The following is a 22,918-nucleotide window of genomic DNA, read 5'->3' on the forward strand; positions in this document are numbered from 1 at the left end:
TTATAGTGGGGGACAGTACATGAGACAATACAGTAACAAAACAGTACACAAGGGGTTCGAGGGCCCTGCTCTTTCGAGCTTACAATCTAGGAGGGAGGGGATAGTGGTACAGGAGGAAGTGGCTGTGGGGGATGGAGTGGTAGGAGGAGTGGAGGAAATCGGTAGGCTTTCCTGAAGAGATGGGTTTTCAGGGTGCGCCTAAAGGTGAGGAGGGTAGGTAACAGTCTGATGGATTGGGGTAGTGAGTTCCAGAGGATGGGAGAAGTATTGGAGAATTCCTGCAGTCGGGCGTGGGAGGAGGAGACCAGGGAGCTAGAAAGTAGGTCTTGTGAGGAGCGAAGAGTACGGGTTGGGTGGTATTTGGGTATCAGGTCGGTGAGGTAGTTTGGGGCAGCATTATGAATGGCTTTGTATGTCAATGTTAGTAGTAATTTAAGGCGTTGGGCAATCAAAATCCAGTGGAGGGAATGACAGAGGGGGGTGGCAGAAGTGGAGCGGTTGGTAAGGTGGATGAGTCTGGCCGCTGAGTTCCGGATAGACTGAAGCCGGGATAGCCTGTGTTGGGGTAGGCCGGTGAGAAGGGAGTTGCAGTAGTCCAGACGTGAGATAATAAGGGAGTGAACGAGTTGTTTATTAGTGTCTGGGGTTAGTAACGTACATAGTATTTTAGAGATGTTGCGGAGGTGGAGCCTGCATGAGTTTGCCAGCAATTGGACATGGGGTTGGAAGGACAGGTTGGAGTCTAGAGTGACAGCTAGGATTTTGGCTTGCGGGGTGGGACTGTTGGTGGCGTTGTTGGTCGTGATGGAGAGGATGGGGGCGAGAGATGGGGGAAAAATTAGGAGCTCGGTTTTGGAAAGGTTCAATTTGAGGAAATGGAGCGACATCCAGTCTGATATGTCGTTCAGTAGGTGGGTGATACGGGCGGAGACTGAAGGGGTGAGGTGAGGAGTGGAGAGGTAAATTTGCGTGTCATCGGCGTAGAGGTGATAGTTGAAGCCGTGGGAGTGTATCAGTTTGCCGAGGGAGGAGGTGTAGATGGAGAAGAGAAGGGGCCCAAAGACAGAGCCTTGGGGGACCCCAACAGAGAGGGGGAGGTGGTAGCATTATAGGTAAGGTTGAAGGAGCGTTGGGATAGATAGGAGGAGAGCCAGGAGAGAACAGAGTCTCTGATGCCAAAGGAGTGTAGTTTATTAAGGAGGAGGGGGTGGTCAACTGTGTCGAAGGCCGCGGAGAGGTCGAGGAGTAGGAGGACTGAGTAATGGCCATTAGCTTTGGTGGTTAGCAGGTCATTGGTGATTTTGAGTAGGGTGGTTTCGGTGGAGTGTAGGGGACGGAAGCCAGACTGTAGTGGATCGAGGAGGTTGTTGTCAGTGAGGTGGCAGCTTAGGCGATTGTAGACTAAGCGCTCAAGGAGCTTGGATGTAAATTGCAGCAGGGAGATGGGTCTAAGGTTGTTCAGCTTGGTGGGGTCCAGGGAGGGTTTTTTGAGTATAGGGGTGATGTGCGCGTGCTTTAGGGGGGAGGGGAATGCGCCAGTAGAGAGGGAGAGATTGAAGATGTGGGTGAGGGAGCATAGGATGGAAGAGGAGGGTGACCGGAGGAGTTGTGTGGGGACAGGGTCAAGGGGGCAAGTGGTGAGGCGGGCTTCTAAGAAGACCTTAGTGACCTCCTCAGTGGTAGCAAGGCTGAAGCAGCGGAGTGTTGGGGAGGTTATAGTGCGCGGGATGTTAGGTGTGGGGGGATGGGCGGTTGTGAGGTCAGAGGAGGGGAGAGTTGATGGGGTTATAGTGGGAGGGGGGCTAGGTGGGGAGGTAGATTGAGCATTGGCGATGTCCTTACGGATTGCGTCGATCTTGTTTTGGAAGTGATTGGCAATCTCGTGGGCGGTGAGTGAGGTACTGGGTGGAGGTGGGGGGAGGGGGAGAGAGTAGGGAGTTGAAAGTGGAGAAGAGGCGGCGAGGACAGGTGGAGAGGGTGTTGAGGGTTACAGCGTGGAGGGAGGAGGTGTAAGTGAGGAAGGCGGATTTGTAGAGGGAGAACGCTCAAGGGGATCTGGTTTTGCTCCATAATCGCTCCAGCGCGCAACTGTGTCGTTTAAGATTTTTAGTGTGGTTGTTCTGCCAGGGTTGAAGTGGTTTGGGTCTAATGCTGCGTGTGGTTAGGATTGCTAAGGAGTCTAGGGCAGCTGACAGCGAGTTGTTATACGCAGTAGTGGCCAGGTCAGGGCATGACAGTGGAAGGATACTGTCGTACAGACGGTCAGCTGCAGAGTGGAAGGGGGCAGGGTTCAGGTTGCGGAGGTTTCGGTTGGTGATGGTTTGACGTTTTGGGGGGGAGGTGTTTGAGGACGGGGAGACGGAGAACGTAATGAGGTTGTGGTCAGAGAGAGGGAAAGGGGTGTTTGTGAGGTTGTGGGGGATGAGATGAGAGAAAACGAGGTCCAGGGTGTTCTCGTCGGTGTGGGTGGAGGACTGTGTGCACTGTGTGAGTGCAAAACAAGAGGTTAAGTGGAGGAGTTGGGATGTAGCTAGGTTGTTAACGTTGATAGGGATATTGAAGTCGCCAAGGATGATGGTGGGTAGTTCAGAGGAGAGGAAGAAGGGTAGCCAGGCGGAAAAGTCGTTGAGGAAGCAGGATACTGGTCCAGGAGGCCGATAGATTACTGCAATCCTCAGGGGGGTGGGAGAGAAGAGCCGGATGCAGTGGGCCTCGAAGGAGGAGAAGGATAGAGGGGGGGTTTGGGAGGACCTGGGAGGTGCTCAGAGGTGACAAGAGCATGCCAACCCCACCACCTCTACGACCGCTCGGCCTAGGTGAGTGGGACCAGACGAGACCTCCATAGGAGAGTGCCGCAGGGGAGGTGGAGTCAGTGGCTTGGATCCAGGTTTCGGTGACCGCTAGGAGGTTGAGGGAGTGGGAGATAAAGAGGTCATGGATGGCAGTGAGCTTGTTGCAAAGAGAGTGGAGGGGTGGATGCGGGGAGGAGGGGGACAGGTATAAGGTTGAGGGGGTTGCGGCGGTTTGTGGGAGTAAGAGAGTGCCTAGTGGGTAAGTGAGGTGGTGAGGGGCCAGGGTTCGGGGAGATGTCCCCAGCGGTTAGGAGAAGAAGAAGGGTGAGAAAGGTGGCATGGGAGTGGGATGTGTAAGAGCGTGTGGGTCTGTTAGTGGTGGCGTGTGGGTCAGTGGGAGAGTGGAGTATCAGGAGGAGGTGGTGAGAGCCGTAGTGGGGAGATGGAATTAGTGATGGTGCGATGTATAGTTGTTTTGGGGGGGTAGAGGGAGGAGATTTTGGGAATGGAGGAGAGGAGTACAAGGAGGAGGAGTACAGGTGGCATATAAAGAGGGTGAGTGGAGTGCTGGTCAATTGAGGAAGGCGAAAGGTTTCACATCAGGGCGTATTGATGTGGAGAGTCTGTCGCGCAGTGGGGGAGGCTGAGTCGGGTCTCGTAGGCCGGGTTCATCTGTGGGAGGAGGGGGAGAGTGGTGGGCAGCTGGGTCAACTGCTGGCTAGTCGCGGCGGTGTGTGGGTGCTGTAGGCCCGCGTCTGTAGGTGCTGTGGGCCGGCGTCTGTAGGTGCTGTGGGGCGCGGCGTCTGTAGGTGCTGTGGGGCGCGGCGTCTGTAGGTGCTGTGGGGCGCGGCGTCTGTAGGTGCTGTGGGGCGCGGCGTCTGGAGGTGCTGTGGGGCGCGGCGTCTGTAGGTGCTGTGGGGCGCGGCGTCTGTAGGTGCTGTGGGGCACGGCGTCTGGAGGTGCTGTGGGGCACGGCGTCTGGAGGTGCTGTGGGGCACGGCGTCTGGAGGTGCTGTAGGGCACGGCGTCTGGAGGTGCTGTAGGGCACGGCGTCTGGAGGTGCTGTAGGGCACGGCATCTGGAGGTGCTGTAGGCTGACGTCTGTGGGTGCTGTAGGGCCTGGCATCTGTGGGTGTTATGGGCCAGCGCTGTGGGTGCTATAGGGCCCAGCGTCTGTGGGAGCGGTAGGGTCCGGCGTATGTAGGTGTTGTAGGGCCCGGCGTCTGTGGGTGCTGTAGGCCGCGTGGCAGGCTCACCTCCGCCGGATTGTATGGGGCTGTGCGGTGGCAGGGGCATGGGGGCGGCTGTGTAGCACACGGTGGGGAGCAGGGAAGCAGTTCTGGTGGTGGTGGCTTACCCTCTCAGTGCCGGTGGTGGTGGCTTCTCCTCACGGTACAGGAGGCAGGATAGGAGGGAGCAGGAGGCAGTGCCGTGCCGGTGGAGGTGGCTTCCTATACTCTGTAGGTGCCGGTGGGGGTGGTTGTTGCTTCCCCTCTCTCTGCGGCGGCGGCTGTAGATACCGGTAGGGGTGGTCATGCTGGTAGCTTCCGCACTCTCTAGCATGGGGCGGCAGCGTCTTGGTTCGCCGCGGCCGGCAGGGAGGACCGCGGCTTCGCAGGCCGCGGTAGGCCACAAGAGACAGAGCGCCTAGTACCCCTCCTGGGTGACGGCAGGACCTCCGGAGTGTTGCCGTCTCGGTTCGTTGCGGCAGCTGTAGGTACCGATGGGGGTGGGGGTGGTGGTTGCATCCCCTCACACTGGAGCGGAGGCGTCTCGGTTCGCCACAGCCGGCAGGAAAGACCGCGGCTTCAGGGCTGCGGTAGGCCGTGAGCCGTCGGAGCTCCGCCGGAGGGACAGAGCGCCCAGCACCCCTTCTGGGTGTTGGCAAAACCTCCGGTGGTTGCTCCGGAGCCCGCTACCACCTGAATTTTTCTGTGGAAGTAAAAACGGTTTCCTCTGAGACTGTTGTGGAGTTTGCATCATATCGCTTGTTTCTCTTTGTTGACCTGCCGGTAGTTGATTTGTAGTCTGCATTGCCACAGAGGTTCCTGGCATCCAGTTCCTGCTCTTCATACCTATCTAGAAGTGATTCCAGAATCTTTTCCAGAGAATCAATTAGATCAATCACCTTTTTTCAGGTCAACATCAATACCTCGGAAAGCTTTACTTGTACTGTTGAATCATACCAGAATTATATTCCAGATCTTAGCCATCAAAACGATTTCAAGACATTCCATTTTGGTCTTCCAATGCCCAAGCTTCATGCCTTGCTTCAGGTGTTTGCTCAAGTCACTTTCAATATCTCTGTAGACATTTAGAATAGAGTTGTATCCATCTACAAGGGCTTCAGTAGCATCAGTGTTTGAGAGACTTCACAGTTAGTGTTCTTTCCTTTCCTTCCAAATACTTTATCATATTTGCCTATCTGTGTGTTGATGTAGAAAAAAGGTGTATGAGCTTTGAACGAAGCCAAAATAACTAACGGCTTCAACACAGCATCAGGCAGAAGCCTGTCCAATAAGATTCAATGAGTAAGCAGGAGAGGAAATAAAACAGCTGCTGAATTCTTATTTTTAAGTCTGCATTTTTGTGTAATGCCAGACATATTGTAGGCATTGTCCTATGCAGTCTTCAAAATGAATACCTTCTTTTTCTTGTAAATCTTACAGAGATGCAGCCAGTACTTCAGCCTTGTGAGAGACAGTCTGCAGGAAAGTAAAAAATCTTTCTACCTGCTTCCCAGAAATGACATATCATACAACTGCTGTTCCATATCCTGACACCCACACACACTTGGCAATTTAACAATAAAACAAATTTTATAATTATACTTTTTTTTTTATAAAGGAAGTCTGGGGCTAGGGAGGCCTGGGGCAATTGCCCCTTTTGCCCCCTTATAATTCCAGCACTGCAGCACTCCCTCCAGAAATAAGGGTGTATAAACACTCTCCAAGCCAGTGAGAATGCTTAGGATCAGGAATGCACACTAACACACGATGCATGCTATCCCACATGGACATATTCATGTTGCTGTGTAGGACCAGCCAAAGCCAAGATGCCATAAGTCAGCACGTTCATGTCACATGCTGTAGACAGGATCGGCTATAACCCTGGCTGTTCATTCACAGATCCTGGAGGTACTGTACTAATCAACTGCTCTGAGCCTCATCAGCCAACCTATTAGGTCAGGCATTCAAACAGACCCTGGCATCTAGGGTCTCGTATATGTTCTGTGCAGAAAATGAATGATGTGCAGGAACATCCTCCACTTGGGAGAGCCTGAACCCAAGCATGATATATCTGAGAAAAAATATCTTTTTATCATCCTCTTTAGGCGTGCATGAAACGTCTAAATATTTAAGGAGGGGGTCTGGTTTGCATTGATTTTCTTGGAAAGTTGTGGTCTTATCAGGTTGCAGGGCAGAGAAATATATATAATCTCCTCCCACTTTATTGTGTTGTATAGTGGATGGTTTTCCTACAGCATAGTGGTCACCAAAGTGTCCTCTGTAGTGATTCCTGCTAGCATTAGGCCAGCACAATTTTATTTAGAAGGAAGTCAACCTCCTTGCCTGCTGCAGACTCAGAATTGGTACATTCAGAACCAAAAACCACTGTAGGAGACTCTTGTTTTTCCACGTTTTGTTTACAGCACTTGGTAACTGTTGAATTTTTTTCTTTTAACTTCCCACACATGCAACCTTTTTACCTGCTCCATTTGCAAGTTGTGATAGTTGAATTACAATAGCTGATTCATCAGTTTGTTTACTATTTTCATATAAATATTTTTGATCTGCCGAGAAACACATAATTTAGAAGCATTGAGCATCATGATTCAAAAATCTTATGATTCTTTGCAGGTTTGCTCATCACTACTATGGCCAATTGCTATTACCTATGTGATACAGTAGAAATACGATGAAAATAATTATATAGTTGCATAGTTACTTAGTCGGTAAGGTTGAATAAAGACACCTGTCCATCCAGTTCAATCTGTGTGTGTGTGTTTTTATGTCACTACCATTATTTTCCATATCACTGTATAATGCATTCACTAAGATGCCCATCTAAATGTTTTTTGGAAATTACTGACTCTCCCCACTGACACCATCAGCCATGGAAGGGAGTTCCACATCCTTAACACTCTGACAGTAAAGAACCCCTTACGCAGTTTAAGTTTAAACTGCTTCTTGTCCAACCTCATAGAGTGGTCACATGTCTTCATAAGTGACCTGAGACTGAATAGTTTTCTCCCTATGCTAGAATCATCATTTAGATATTTTTATATTGCAGTCATGTCTCCTCTTAAGTGTCACTTTTCGATTTGAGAATAAGTTTAATGTTTGTAGTCATTCCTCATAACTGAGGTTTCTCAGACACCTTATTTGCTTTGTTGCCCTTCTCTGTACTCTCTCCAGTTCCAGCACATTTTTCCTCAGGACTGGTAACTAGAACTGGATGGCATATTCAAGATGCAGTCGAACTAGCATTTTGTAGTTGTAGAATGATAGTTTTTTGATAATTACTTGAGTAGATACCTTTTTAATGCATGCTAATAGTCTTCTAGCCTTACTTGCAGCAGTTTAGCATTGCATGCTATTGCTGAGCCTGTGGTCCACTAGGACTACGACTAGGACCAGATCCTTCTCCATTTTCAATTTCTCCAAAGGTTATTCCCCTGGCGAGTAACTTGCATTCATATTTTAAGCCACCAAGTGCTTTACTTTTCATTACAACGCAGCTCATTTCCTCATAGAATATTAACAGGTTGGTCTGGCAAAGAAAAATCTTTCATAAATCCATACTGGTTACTACTAATAATAGTATTTTCATTAGGAAATTCTTGGATATGGTCCCTTATCATCCCCTTCAATAGTTTACATACTATTGATGTTAGGCTGACTGGTCTCCAGGTATATATCTTAGGCCTTTTTTTGAATATTGATACCACGTTTGCTTTTTGACAATCGGCTGGTACCATTCTAGTCAATCAGCTGTCCTTTAAAGATTAGGAATAACGGTCTGACTATAACATGGACAGATTCTTTGGGGACTCTTGGGTGTAAGGCACCTGGTGATTTCTTCACATTAAGTTTTTCAAGTCTTTTTGAACATGGGCTCCTTTTAGCCACAAGGGTACATTCCATGTTTTGTTATTAACTGCTTCCCGACTGCTCTATAGCAGATATACTGCTACAGGGCGGCAAAAGGTGCGCAAAATCCCGTATATATAAGTGATTTTGCATTTTTGGGTAGGGAGTGCGTGCCCTACCTGCACCGCAATTTGCGGCCTCGGCTGTCAATCACCAGGTCCTGGCCGGTGATTACTCGCTGGCGCCCAGTGATTACCGAAGATCTCCGACGGGGAGGAAAGCTGTTTTGTTTACAAACAGTTCTCCTCCCTGTCAGCTCAGGCACACTGCTTTGGATGGCTGTGCACAACACAGCCATCCAAAGCAGTGTGCTTCCAGTGAAGAACACAGACACCATCCCCCAGTAAAACACTCCCTAAACACAGTTAACCCTTCAATCACTCCTCATGTTAACTCCTTCCTGCCCAGTGCTATTAGTACAGTGTCAGTGCTTTTTAATTTGGCACTGATCACTGTATTGGTGTCACTGGGGATGTCAGTGACACTAAGTCAGTTCCCCCCAGTCTCAAAATGCCCGCCGCAGTCCCGTATGAGTCGCTGATCACCGCCATTACTAATAAAAATTAAAAAAAATAAAAATCCCAGTATATATACCGCCATTTGTAAATGCTATAACTTTCACGAAACCAATTAATTTACACGTTTTTGTTTAGCAAAGGCAAGTAGCAGAATACATTTTGGTCAAAATTTATGACGAAATTTGATTTTCTAGTTTTTTTTTACTGGACATGTTTTATAGCAAAAAGTAAAAAATATTGTTTTTTTCTCAAAATTGTCGCTTTTTTTTTTTTTTGTATAGCGCAAAAAATAAAACCGCATAGGTGATCAAATGCCACCGAAAGAAAGCTCAATTCGTGGGAAAAAAAAAATCATTTGGATGCAGTGTTGCATGACCGCGCAATTGTCAATTAAAGTAACGCAGGGCCGTAACGCTAAAAATGGCCCGGTCAGGAAGGGAGGTAAATCCTCAGGAGTGCAAGTGGTTAAATGCCTCATTTCATTTGTAAAAACTGAGACAACGGATGTATTTAATAAACTTAATTAATTGGTAAAGAACGTAAAATGTAATACTAAGGTATAAAATTAACTTATGTTTTAATTGCTGTGTTCTAGGGTTTAATGATACTATGTTGGTAAAGGTGGTGACCCACATTGGGTTTTAGCGGACTATAGCCCTGAAGCCTACTCGGAATATTGATATAATGCACTTTGGGCAAGGCAAGCCATCACAGTCTATGTAATTCAATTCTGTAGTGAATACACACATATCATTTACATATACAGGTAGGTACAGGTGCTTGGAGCGGAATTTCAACATTGAGTATATTGATCTCTGCAACTTGTTCTTGAGACTGACAAAACATTTTAGGACAATATGCACATTTGCAAAAATATTTATTCCACGGTGGAGTTCACCTTTTAGTGATTAGAGGAAGTTTATTGTGTTGCCAAGTCTTACGTATTTTTTCTTATGCAGGCTTCACTTTATTTACTTGTTAGTACTGTCTCTTTAGATTTCTTGCAAGAACTGTAATTAACTTGTTGTGACTTTTTTGATGTTTTAGGATGATTGACAGTGGCATGAAATGCACTTTTTCTGCTCCTGGTCATAGCACAGCTCTCCTTCAGGGACTAAGTGCACTGCGTGATCAAGGTCAGCTACTTGATGTCATTCTTACTATAAACAATGATGTTATCCAAGTCCACAAAGTGGTCTTAGCTGCTTGCAGCGACTATTTTAGGTAGGTGTGTTTGTGTGCTTTTGATTCCCAGTTTTATCCCTAAATGTCAGTGTTTACTATTTTACTATATAAAGGATACAGTGAAGTTGATTTAGTAAAGGCAAATAGACTGTGCACTTTGCAAATGCAGTTGCTCCAGAGCTTAGTAAATGTGGTAAAGCTTCACTTTACAAAGAATACCCAATTGCATGCAAGGAAAATTTAAAAACAGCATTTTTTCCTTGCACGTGATCGAATGATAGAAGTCAGCAGAGCTTCCCCTCATTTATGCAGCTGTGGAACAACTGCACTTGCAAAGTGAACAGTCTGTTTGCCTTTCATAAATCAACCCCACAGTATATGTGACACTGGATAAAGACTGCACATATTCTGACACCGTGTAAAATATTTTCCCATTGATATGAAATAAATGTCCTTAAAGTGATATTAAAGTCAATTTGCTTCTTTTTTTATAAATCAGATACTAATTGTGTAACTTACAAGCAGTTGCTGTAATTTTTTTTTCATTTCCTCCTCTGAGCTTTCTTTTGCAACTGTTCCCTGGCCAAGCTGACATATTTTCACTATATTTGTGCCACCAGGACCTATGGAGTCTTGTAGAAGTCTCTTCTACGTACACACTCCTGCAAGGACCTGCAACTGTATGTGCTGCACACAAGAGATGGACTCACCACAATAGCTACACCTCTCCTTTACCTTTTACAGAGGTGATTAACAGCAGCTCTGTGTCCCTCTCACCCTGCCTGTGTCTGCAGCACCCTGAATGGCAGCATATACAGTTGTAGTTCCAGGTTTGTAGTTCCAAGCAGGAGCGTGCACATAGAGGAGACTGCTACAGGACTTCATAGGTTTTGGTGGCACAAGGAGCACAAATATAAGGCGAGTGTGGCAGCACGGCCAGGGGACAGTTTCAAAAGGAAGTTAAGAGGGTGAAGTTTAAAAAAAAACAAAACAGCAAATGCATGTAATGTATGTTATTAGTATTATGAAAAATAATTAACTTTAATATCACTTAAGATCAACCTGAACTTATGAAGCTAACTTATAGTTAGCTTTAATCTGCCCTTCCCTGGAGCAAATACTTATCTTCATTTCTCACCCCTGCCTATCTGTTTACTAGGGAAAGAAAGAAAACAGCAGATACTTCTGGGTATGGAGGAACATGATATTCACTCTATGTGACAGCTCTGAGCCAATCACCAAGCACCAGCTCTGCCACGTGGGGAGAGTCCATAAGGAGAGGGAAGATTAAAGTGGGCCTGTTGCTTTTCCCTGCATGGACATTGGAAAAAAGCACAGCCTAAGTTTTAGTTAAAAAAAAAAAAAAATCAGGGACATGACTTACTATCAGCTCAATATGTCCCTTGTGCTGCTGGCTCCTCGTTTAATTGAAATCATCCTCCTCCTCCGATCCACCTCCTACCACAGTCATTGTAGTCTTCCAGGACAGTGGAGGTTTGATTGAGTCAAGGGACTGGTCAGTTGCACTTGTCAAGAGTGCTGACTATGCCTGCCCTTTCTGGCCATCTCCTCCATTCATAGAAGCTGTTCTATAGATAATGAGAATGAAAAACGTGTTGCAAAATGAACAGTGTGACGTGGCAGTAGGGAAAGTGAATAGAATTGTGGGGTCGATCACTAGAGGGATCTCCAGCAAGAGGAAAGTGGTCCTGATTTCCCTATATAGGGGAACTTAACTAAAGATCAACTAATGTTACCTCTATGATCAGGCTGTAGGAGGGGAAAACATGTCAGCGGTGTGGCCTAATGGCGGGGACTGTGCCTACTACTAGAGAATAAATTTTCAATACATAATAAGTATACAATAAATAGATAAAAGAATAAATAAAAGAATAAATAAAATAATAAACAATAAACTTACAAGTGGGATTTCCATGCAGTTTCATTCCTTTGATTTTGCTAATCAAGATAAGTAGCTTGATTCATAAATGTTTCACAATGAAGCGACAGAATAAAGCCTGCTCCTGACCACTTATGAACTGAGTGTCTGTTTAAAAAAATCCGTTTTATTTGAGTATAACATTTATCAAAAACTTGTGCTAATTTTACGCAGTTGGTTGCCCTGGATTACAAGCACACGGGTCGCAAATACACTGGAAAACTGTTGCATAGTCTTCGTTAAAAGAGACTGTATGACATATTTAAAGCGGTAGTAAAGTTTCAAAAAAAAAGGTCAAGGTAATGGCAAAATATGAAATACGTATCTTAAAACGAAGCCCTCCAGCCCTCCTGACATGGCTTCCACTTTCACCCAGTCTTTCTTCTGGCTTCACGGGCTCTGGCCTTTGAATGGCCTAGGGGGGAGGTCACAGCCACGGCACAGGGCTCTGAAGGGTCGGCATGAGTGCATGTTTAGGAGATATTCCTTGTACCTACAGGTAAGCTTTGTTATAATATTCCCTGTAGGTACAAGTTCACCAGTGGTGTTTACTACCACTTTAACTAAAGGCAAAACTTTATTTATTTATTTATTTTTAGTTTTGGATAGAGTGGAGAGGGTTTCTCTCTATATGTCCTGTTTACTGTTATCATTGAAAGTGAAGGTAAAAGAAAATACCAAGTTTTGGGTTGTTCCCAGAACAGGAATAATGGGGATTTTTTTTCCAATGGGGACACTAGTTCTGGTGACCCTGGTGACAGGAATTTATGACTCAAGCAGTAATTTTCTAGATAATCTGTAAAAATCTATCCTACTACTCCTGTTAAGCATTGCCTTGTTGTGCAATATAATCGATAAATGATCTCCAAACTGATTTTTGTCTGTCGCTAATTTGCTTGATAAATGTTCCTCAGTCTGTATTATCTACATTGATAAATCTGTCACATGCCTGAGCAAATCTGTCCCAGTGATCTGCCTAGAATTTACTACACAGTCGTCTCAAATACACAGAAAAAGCGTGAGTGAGAGGTAGCCGGATTTACAGCTAAGCATGTCTCCATTGTGCTTGATACATGTCCTCATCTTTTTTTTTTTTTAACAGCAGGATTTGTAATAAAATATTAATATGATTCTGATAAGAACTAACCTCATAAAGTTATTGTTAACGTTTAGATCGTCATTACTTTTTGCAAAAGACCAGAAAGTGGAAACTATATTTGTAATAAAATAATATTTCCAATTTGTCTAAGCAGTTGCTTCTTCTCTTTGCCCATTAAACCCTCCAGCTGGACTTGGCCTGATTATAATAGATCAAAGCTATTCTATACAAGAAGGCTTTCTTGCATATACAAATTTCTATATCTTTTCTGATAGCTGTTATAAAATTATTTTCAGTTTTCCTCTTAATGGTCTTCCTGTATGTATTCCACTGTGAAAATGATACAGCGTTAGCAGGCTAACATAAATTGTTAACTTTATTTTAGGTGCAACTAGTGTATTTATCTGAATTTAGCTAGATATTTTACCCTTGTAAACCCTTTCATGAGTCCGCTCAGATTGGGGGAGGGAGGGCCAGCGTTAGCCACCAATCAGGCTTCAGCGCTACTATCAAACATGCTCATAGTAGGACAGAACAGAGTATGTTTGATAATTCAGTGAGTTGCTCCTTTGTTGTCCAGTCACCAAGCAGGGTTTGTTCTTTTGCAGTGTAGGTCAGAGGCTTGGCTGTGCTGTCTCTCAGGGGTGCCTATATCGCAAACGTGGCTGTATAGAATTACAAATCCATTTTCAATGTATTAGAATTCACATATATGGGTCTGAGCTGTGTAGCTGGGTGCCTCACGTTTTATTTTTTTTATATGAAATTATGAATGACTTTATATAATATGTTGAAATGCAATGTCTGCAGCAGCCAGTACTAGTGAAATGTAAATTTAAATCTAAGTTCCAAATCCGACTTTAGAATGTGTAATTAAAATGCACACTTTGTGCCACATCTTTTAAACCAGGGGTGTCAAACTGGTGGCCCTCCAGCTGTTGCGAAACTAAAAGTCCCATCATGTCTTTGCCCTTGGGAGTCATGCTTGTAACTGTCAATCTCGCAATGCCTCATGGGACTTGAAGTTTGGCAACAGCTGGAGGGCCGCCGGTTTGACACCCATGTTTTAGACAGTAGCTCATCCTGTAAAATTGACCCCTAGAAATAGGAAGGTCACATAGCACTCTCTGATGTATCATAACCTTTTTACTGCCAGAGCCATTTTTCAATTTTTATGTGTTTGAAAAATCATTTTAGGCCATAAGATTACTTAAAACCACCAAAGCAAACCCCTGATGTCTCTCCTACCCAGCCAACAGTTGTGGGTTGCTAAGGCACATGTTCTCTAGAGGGCTGATATGCCAACAATTAATGAATGTGGTTCTTATGTTTGCCACTGGAGCTTATTTGCATATTAAGGGCTTGGTCAAATCTCTGCACATTTTAACTACAATTAATTTGCACATATTAACAAATCTATATTACATATTGGCTAATACTGGAGTTTTTCTTTAACGCCATCTTGAACTTACCTCTGCATCTTGGCCTATTCATTGCATGGTAACAATTGGAACTTTACGAAAGGAGAAAAAAAACTGGAACAGGCAAGATGTCTATTACAGAAGAGACATACTGGGAGAGCTTTATTAAAACTGGAATGTGCAAAATCTGAAACCAATCAGCTTCCTAGTTTTTATTGTCGAAGCTCGTTTAGAAGCTGATTGGCTACTATGCACAGCTGCACCAGATTCTGAGTGCTCCAGTTTTAGTAAATCCCACCCATTATGTCCCTTTTGCATTAAAGTGTCTTACCTGCCTGTGCACTGAGCTGTGAATACGCAGCTCAGTGCACAATTTTGGCAATGCTGAGATGACTGAACTCCCCCACATGCACAGGAGTGACATCACCTCGGCCCAGCCAATTAAAATGGGTAGAAATTGGTATCTGGAAGCTGCCTGGTTAAAAATGTGAGGAGATTCTGGACACCGCAGTGTTGGAGTGAAGGCAAGTGTAGTTCTGCTTTAATAAAAACCTACACCCTGCTGCCTATGCATACATTTAATTTCTTCCCCCTCTCCTTGTTTGCCACAAGGGCAAAGCAAAACCTCACGATACTTTTGAATATGCGAATCTCCTCCATTCCATCCAAGATGGAATGGAAAAGTATTAGACATCTAAGTGACCAATTGCTATGCCCAAGAACTGACAGATATAGGAAGTGTCTTTGGCATTTTGTAAACTTTGACCTAGTAAGGAGTGGAGGAAAGTAAATATGGGTAGGGTGGGAACTACTAAGTGTACCTGTTACTTTGCCCTGGATCGCTAAAGTGTAGGTTTACTTTAGGTTGCCCGAGTTTAAAATGTTGTAATGGAATTTGATTAAAATATGTATGTATATAATTATTTCTTTTTATTTTTCAATTTGAAGGGCGATGTTTACAGGAGGAATGAGAGAAGCCAGGCAAGATGTAATTGAAATAAAAGGTGTATCATCTAGAGGTTTACGACATATCATTGACTTTGCTTATACTGCAGAGGTTACACTTGATCTTGACTGTATTCATGATGTCCTGGGAGCTGCAGTGTTTCTTCAAATGGTACCTGTTGTAGAACTTTGTGAAGAGTTCCTAAAATCTGAAATGAGTGTGGAGACCTGCCTGAATATTGGACAGATGGCTACAACATTCAGCTTGGCATCTCTAAAAGAGTCAGTGGATTCGTTCACATTCCAGCATTTCCTTAAAATTTCTGAGGAAGAAGATTTTCTCCATTTACCTTTAGAAAGACTTGTTTTTTTCCTTCAAAGTAACAAACTTAAAAACTGCAGGGAAATAGATTTATTTCATGCTGCTATCCGTTGGCTGCAGTTTGACTATTCTCGTCGGGCCCTTGCTAGTCAAGTTCTCTGTCATATTCGATTTCCACTTATGCAGTCTTCTGAGTTGGTGGATAGTGTGCAGATCGTAGATATTATGGTAGAGGATGTCCTGTGTCGCCAGTATCTTCTCGAGGCTTTCAACTACCAAATCCTCCCGTTCCGACAGCATGAGATGCAGTCTTGTAGGACAGCCCTTAGATCAGATGTATTCTCACTTATAACATTTGGTGGAACCCCTTATACCGATAATGATCGAACAGTGAGTAGCAAAGTGTATTATCTGCCAGATGTAAGTGCTCGCCAATTTAAGGAACTTAATGAAATGGAGATCGGATGCAGTCATGCTTGTGTTGCAGTCCTGGATAATTTTGTATATGTAGTAGGTGGGCAACATTTGCAGTACCGCAGCGGTGAAGGAGCTGTAGATACTTGCTCTCGCTATGATCCCCATTTGAATCAATGGCTACGAATCCAACCCATGCAGGAGAGCAGAATTCAGTTTCAACTAAATGTCTTGTATGGTATGCTATATGCAGTAGGAGGAAGAAATAGATCAGGCAGTTTGTCCTCCGTGGAAAGATATTGTCCAAAGAAGAATGAATGGGCTTACGTCTGTTCACTAAAACGAAGAGCATGGGGTCATGCTGGTGCTACACTTGGGGGCAGGCTATATATTTCAGGAGGCTATGGCGTATCTGTGGAAGATAAAAAGGCCTTACATTGCTATGATCCTTCCTTAGACCAATGGGAATTCAAAGCTCCAATGAATGAACCAAGAGTTCTTCATGCAATGGTTGGCACAAATCACAGAATTTATGTATTTGGTGGAAGATTGGATCATGTTGACCGATGTTTTGACATTTTAGGTGTGGAGTATTATACTGCAGAGAATGATACATGGACAACCGTGACACCAATGAGAACCGGACAGTCTGAAGCTGGTTGCTGTGTATTGGACAAGAAGATTTATATTGTAGGGGGCTACAACTGGCATTTAAACAATGTAACTAGTATTGTACAGGTATACAATACAGAAACTAACAAATGGGAAAGGGACTTGCACTTCCCAGAGTCTTTTGCTGGAATTGCATGTGCATCTGTTATATTACCACAAGCCTGGACAAAACCTGAAAAAACATAACTTATTTATTTGTTTATTTATTTATTTTTAGGTATTTCTAGATTTTGGTCATAATATTGCAATGTTTAACATCCTTCAGTGCCACATTGCATACATGTCTGAAAAAAGTTTAATCAGCCTTCTACCTATATTTTAGTCAAACATGTCACCTACTAATAGTTTCTACAAAGCCCATCTCCTTCATATCTTATGCATATTCCTCATTTTAAAAAGCTTGAGTTGTACCACTATTCCAAGTAGAATCAGTTTATATTTTGCATCTCCTGCAAACAAAACAGTGTTGGGTCCTGCAACACCATTGTTCACTCAAAGCTACTTTCTTCTCTTGCCTTTATTCTTACACCTTTATCAGGAATAGTCTATGCCTTCACAACACTTTGCACTAGTAGACTGAGAACATTAATAACGAGCACTTGTCCTAAAGTATACATAGACCCTCACTTTGTAAAACAACCTATACAGTTTAAAATAGAAATGACAAGTAAAATATTTGTGTATAGATATAAAAAACAAATTAAATACCTTTTCTCCCTTTTTTTATAATTGATCACACACCCTCTGTTCTCAGCTGCATAGGGAGGTGAGGGTGGAGTAACAGCAGCACACTGGTCGTGTGTGTGTGTGTGTGTGTGTGTGTGTGTGTGTGTGTGTGTGTGTGTGTGTGTGTGTGTGTGTGTGTGTGTGTGTGTGTGTGTGTGTGTGTGTGTGTGTGTGTGTGTGTCAGCACAAGTCTGATCATTGGAGGACAGCAAACTCCCAGAACAGCTTTAACACTAATGACACTGTGTTCCTCTGCTTAGTGTGGTCAGTTTTTTAATAGGAGAGCATAGGGACTGGCAGGAACACCAGGGGTTTCACACAAAGAAAGCAATACAAAGAGAACATTTTTTTGTACAAGTGCGTGGTACAGCAGGCATATATCAGGAATTTTGAAATGTTGGGTTTACATATTTTTTTAACTTTGGCATCCTGAACCAGGCAGCACTAGCCTGAAGCTTCCATCTGCAGATGTTATTTGCCTGAAAACCTTCTTCCTCCTTGGAAAATTACTATGGTAAGTTGCAGGTGTTCTTACATAAGGTGCTAATTTTTAGGCCAGGGCTGCATTTCTCTCATTTTTAAAGTTCTACTTTAAAAAAAATGCACATCTTTTTGCAGGTAAAAAAAATGTGCATTTATTATTTTTATTTATTTTTATTAGGAGCATGTAAAGCATTGCACTCACGATCAGCAGATCGTGGGTGCTATGCAGGGCTCTTGCAGACTCTGCGTAGGCTGTCTGCTTGTACCTCATATGAGCAGTCAGTTACACTCTGACAGAAAGCCTCAATGAACAGCTCTCTACAGCACCCTGGTAGTTCATTGAGAATTATGACCCAACAGCCGCAAAGGCTGTCCATAGTTGTAGTTTCCCATTCACAGAATTCTGCAAATGATTGAAATGGCCGGGTGGGCGGAGGCCTGCACAGTTGCTTATTTTTTAATTGGGAAAAAGAGAGGAAGCCGCCTCTAAGTGCAGTATAGACAATTTATTGGTGATAAATTGCACTTACAAGATAAATAGTTAAAAAGACTCATTGTGTGGTGTGTTAAGATCCAGGTGAGACATCCAGCTGTCCAGCAGCAGCCCAGTCTATAGGATCAGGAAGTAAAGTCTAGGATGTGTCTGTGTATCAAAATGAGGCTTGGAGAGCATCAACGGATGTAGGAGGTGAAGGGGGCGGTAATGTGTTTTGGAGCATGCTTAGTAGGCTCCTTCTTCAGACCCGAGCCCCAGTAGAATGCTGACATTTTTATAGTGTGAAGGGAATAGGAGAGAGGCAAGTAGTTCCTGGGTCCTAAGGACCTACATGTTTTTCTGCATCGTACAGGAATTAATACAGATATAATAACATATCTAAAAAAAAGGGTATATTCAATAGAAGGGAAATAGAAAATGACAATTAAATTAATTATAAAATTGAATTAGAATAGAACAATGGAGGTGAAAATAAATGTTAATAATAGTGAATAAATGAGATAATGAAAAAGGTAATTATTGTACCATAAATAAAAAAATTTATAAAAATAAATATAAAAGCAAAATGAAAAACAAAGTTAGAAAAGCGCTTTTTAATAAATGGGCTTGCTATAAAATAGTCCGACTCTGCTCTCCAAGCCTCATTTTGATACACAGGCACATCCTAGGCTTTACTTCCTGATCCTATAGACAGTTTGTGGCTGGATGTCTCACCTGGCTCTTATTACGCCACACGATGAGTCTTTTTAACTATTTATCTTGTAAGTGCAATTTATTTATTGTTCACCAATAAATTGTCTATACTGCACTTAGAGGCGCCTTCCTCTTTTTCATGTTTACTGCATTAAAGCCTTGCTTTCACTCTAAGAAGAGCTTCCTCAGTGTTACTGCTCCCATCCATCCATCCCTGATATCCATTGGCACCTTTATCCTACAGCTACAGAGGTTGGGCTCTAACAAGCGTGCCCTATATAATATGCATTTTCTTTTTTAATTGTGGCAGCAGACACGATGAGAAAGTCCCCGGTCTGCTGTCAAAGCACGGACTAGTTGGGGCAGCTGCAGCAGGGACATGTTACATGTTACACCCTGAATATGGGTGTAATGTAACATCTTAGAAAAGGTGAACCTATCCTTTAAATATCCCAGTGATATCCTGACTAGTAATATTAGTTGGAAAAATAGTCAATTCTGACTGCAGTTTTAGCATAGAATGTAGCAGTTTATTTACGACACCATACAGATACAAATATTATAGAAAATATAGCTCAAGTAGATGCACTCTACAGGGCTTGGCAACAGAGATAACATCTAAAAGTGTTAGTGGTGCATGGAAATGAAAATTCTGGTGCCGAAACCAAAAATGAAAATTCAAAATGTACTTGGCTAAAAACCAAAACCGAAATCTGCAGTTTTTAAAAATGAATATATATTGTTTGGGAAAAAAATACACTTTGATTAAAAAAAAAAAAAAAAATATATATATATATATATATATATATATATACCCCAATTTTTTTGTAAACTATGAAAGAGGATGTTATGGTGAGTAAATAGATACCCAACATGTCACGCTTTAAAATTGTGCATACTCGTGGAATGGCGTGAAACTGTGGTACTTCAAAATTTCCATGGGTGATGCTTTCAAAATTTCTACAGGTTAGCCGTGTAAAGTTACAGAGGAGGTCTAGTGCTAGAATTATTGCTCTTGGTCTGACGTTTGTGGTGATACTTCACATGTGTGGTTTCAATACCATTTACATATGTGGGCATGGCCTACGTATGTGTTCACCACTATGTGTGAGCACGGGGGAACGGGCACTTTAAACTTTTTTTTTTTCTACTGTCCCTTTAAAAAAAATTGTACTCACTTTTATTCTTATCACAAGAAATGCATGCATCCCTTGTGATAGAAATAGTGACAGGTCCTCTTTATGGAGAGATATGGGGTCAATAAGACCCCACATCTCTCCTCTGCAATGTAAAGCATTGGATCACAAAAAAAGCATTGATCTAATGCTTTAAAAAAAAAATGGCCAGAACCGGAGGTGACATCGCTCCGGTCCTCCAAGGGCATAGAAATGAGTGGAGGCAATCTTTCCTTTACTCATCTCTATACCCAATGCCGGGATCGTTCGATGGTTTGTCAGGTAAGGCTGAGAACTACTGAGCGGCGGCCAGTGATGGCAGCGAGGGGCGACGGTGACCACTTTTTCAGTCATTTTATAGAGATAATAAGAAAGAAAAGATGCTCCTCAGTTGGTAATATGTACTTTGTCACAGTTGGAACTGATTTCTGCCATTTTATTGAAAAATACAACATTGTGACAGTAATACAGATAAAAAGTATTGGTGTCTGGTGCATTAGGGATCATCAACCACTGCATAAACTAACACTTTTCTGCATATGCTTTCATTATGTATTATACAGGGAATTGAAAAGCAGAAAAGTTCACTGTGCATCAACAATCTTCCTCCAAGCTCTCTACATGCGCCCTCATTATTTGCACAAATTATTTTCTGACATTTCTCTATTGCTATTTAAATCACACTTTTGCTGAAGTATGCAGTGAAGCAATATTGAAGAACCAGTAAATATAAGTATTTCTGTAAGTGACTTTTGCAGTTGCCTACCTCCTTGACTTTTATTCCATATGTCCACCTTTTTTTTTTTCTAATTTGTAGCCCTTCACTACACAAGGTAAGCTCCTGTGACAGTTGTGAATTGATTCCTACTAAACACTACTGTTTTTTTCTGTTGTTAAAGTGAAACTAAACCCTCCGATTTAATGGTTTCTCAAAAGAAAGCTGAAGTTGGGTAATAACTGTTATTAAATCTTTAGTTAAACATACCAGTGTTGTTTTCTGCAGTGTTTTTCTTTAGGTTCATCCTTCTAGCACATTTGCTGTGTATGGGTACATCCAACGATAACTGTTGATAACTGTCACAGTTGACATTTTGTCTGTCATCTCTCAATCGTTCAAACCATCACATGGCTGGTGTCATAGCAGGTCACATGTACAGGACCATAAGAGCTGCAGATCTAAATAGAGGCTGAGATTGCACTGTCTTCAGTTGCAGAAGGATAGTAGGGTTTAGCTCCACTTTAATTTTTTTTTGCTGCTTTAACAGAATACCATCCTCTATCTACAAAATTCCATCAGAATCTCCATAGTCCACTCTGTGCTTCACAAAGAACTACTTAGTGCCTCTGTACAGAACTAAGGTAAAAAAGAAAAATTAAGCACATATTTGGGGAGGAAACTTAGTGTTACGGTTTCATCCCTGCTGCTTTGCAAGATGGGAGGAAAATAGCAAATGAGAGGAAAATGCTTTCCTACTGTGTAGGAAAGCATTACAGGACAATGGACTATCTCTTTAAACAATGGTTTTGAAGGTTCTCCTTTGATTCTGTATGGTCATTCCTCAATGCCATTAGCAAGCTACTCTTCCCTGTAGGGAAAGAGTGATGGGGGTTTCACTTGAGCATCCTCAATGTCCCTTCCCGTCTCTTTCTCCCTTCCTATTCCTGCCTCCCAACCTGCTCCCTGTCCTTTGTTTCTACCATCCTATAGGTCCCACTCCTTCCTGTTCCTTCTCTATCCCTTAGCCAGTACTTTAATTTTCTCTCCTCCCTTCCTTCCATCCTCCATTCCTTCCTTCCTCCCTCCCTCTACTTTCCTAAAAAGGGGCCTTTTTTTCCCTCTCCTTCTTAGAAGTAGATCACCTCTCCCAATTAGATCAAATTTTACTCTCTAACCTGTATTTTGCAAGCCATTCAAACTCTTTTCAAGGCTTTTCTTGTCCATTTCCATATCACTAATTCAGTGTTCTGAGAACCTGCAGGCTCATATAATGTTTGAATGTGGTGTTCTGTTACCAGTTGCCTCTGTTCTTGCATCTAGGTGTACAATATTCATCATTTGCCTAGAGTCTTATCATTTTCTCTTTATTTTGAACATTCTGCAATAAAACTTTATGGAAAATGAAAAATTGGTTTTGAAGAAGGACTTTTGTCACACTGCAGATAACTGACAACGTTTTTATTACGTGTTTCTTTGCTCATCTGAAGAATTTACTAGCTGCCTGCTACATTGATTGCCTTGTTCACACCACGTGCAGTTTTTTAGTATGTGTTCTGCAAAGATACAAAGAAAACAATTGTTCTCCATGTGCCGTGTTCACACTACAACACTGGTATCATATGCTGATTTTTTCTGTTTAGGAATCTGCAACTTGTATGCAGTTTTCTGCATAGAAACAAAACTAACCTAACAGCAATATTGTGGTGTGAAAAGTCACATAGAGAACAATGTTTTTGTTTTTTTTGTGCTCTTGCAGCTAATTTAAGTTACATATATTTGCACAGAAAACTCCAAACGTGATACCAGTGTTATGGTGTTAACAGGACACATAAAAACAAATTTTTGTTTTTGTCCTTGCAGAGATGTACATAATAAATACACACATCTCTGCACATGATGTGAAAAAGCCTATGCAAGTCAAATCTGTGAGCTTTTACCAAAATGTTTTATGCATGTATGGTGTGAAGGTGGCTTAATAATTGTGATAGTGCTCCAGGCTTTCTTATGAAAAGCTGTTTCATATGACTGAAAATGGAGACATCCAATTAGCAGCAGAATGGTAAAGGAAGTATGTTGTGTCAGTTGCTTTACGAAACAAGATGTCTGTAGTTAGATAACCCTCAACACTTTTGCTTAGTTAAAGCTGAAATGTGTCCCCCAAAAAAAA

At 42.9% G+C, this 22,918-nt stretch overlaps 1 protein-coding gene across 1 annotated transcript in view; it reads left to right on the top strand.

The window, feature by feature from the left end:
- Positions 1 to 17,168, top strand: part of KLHL26 (kelch like family member 26) — a 31,827-nt gene extending 14,659 nt beyond the window's left edge. Inside the window, exons 2-3 of the mRNA XM_089687918.1 lie at positions 9,511 to 9,687; positions 15,056 to 17,168. Coding sequence (XP_089544044.1) covers positions 9,511 to 9,687; positions 15,056 to 16,646 — 1,768 coding nt within the window. The 3' untranslated portion in view covers positions 16,647 to 17,168. The remainder of the gene's footprint in view (positions 1 to 9,510; positions 9,688 to 15,055) is intronic.
- The last annotated feature ends 5,750 nt before the right edge of the window (positions 17,169 to 22,918 follow it).

Source organism: Staurois parvus, unplaced genomic scaffold (assembly GCF_062004578.1).
Source record: "Staurois parvus isolate SC_StPar_1 unplaced genomic scaffold, SC_StPar_1.0 ptg000439l, whole genome shotgun sequence".
Classification (NCBI taxonomy): Eukaryota; Metazoa; Chordata; class Amphibia; order Anura; family Ranidae; genus Staurois; species Staurois parvus.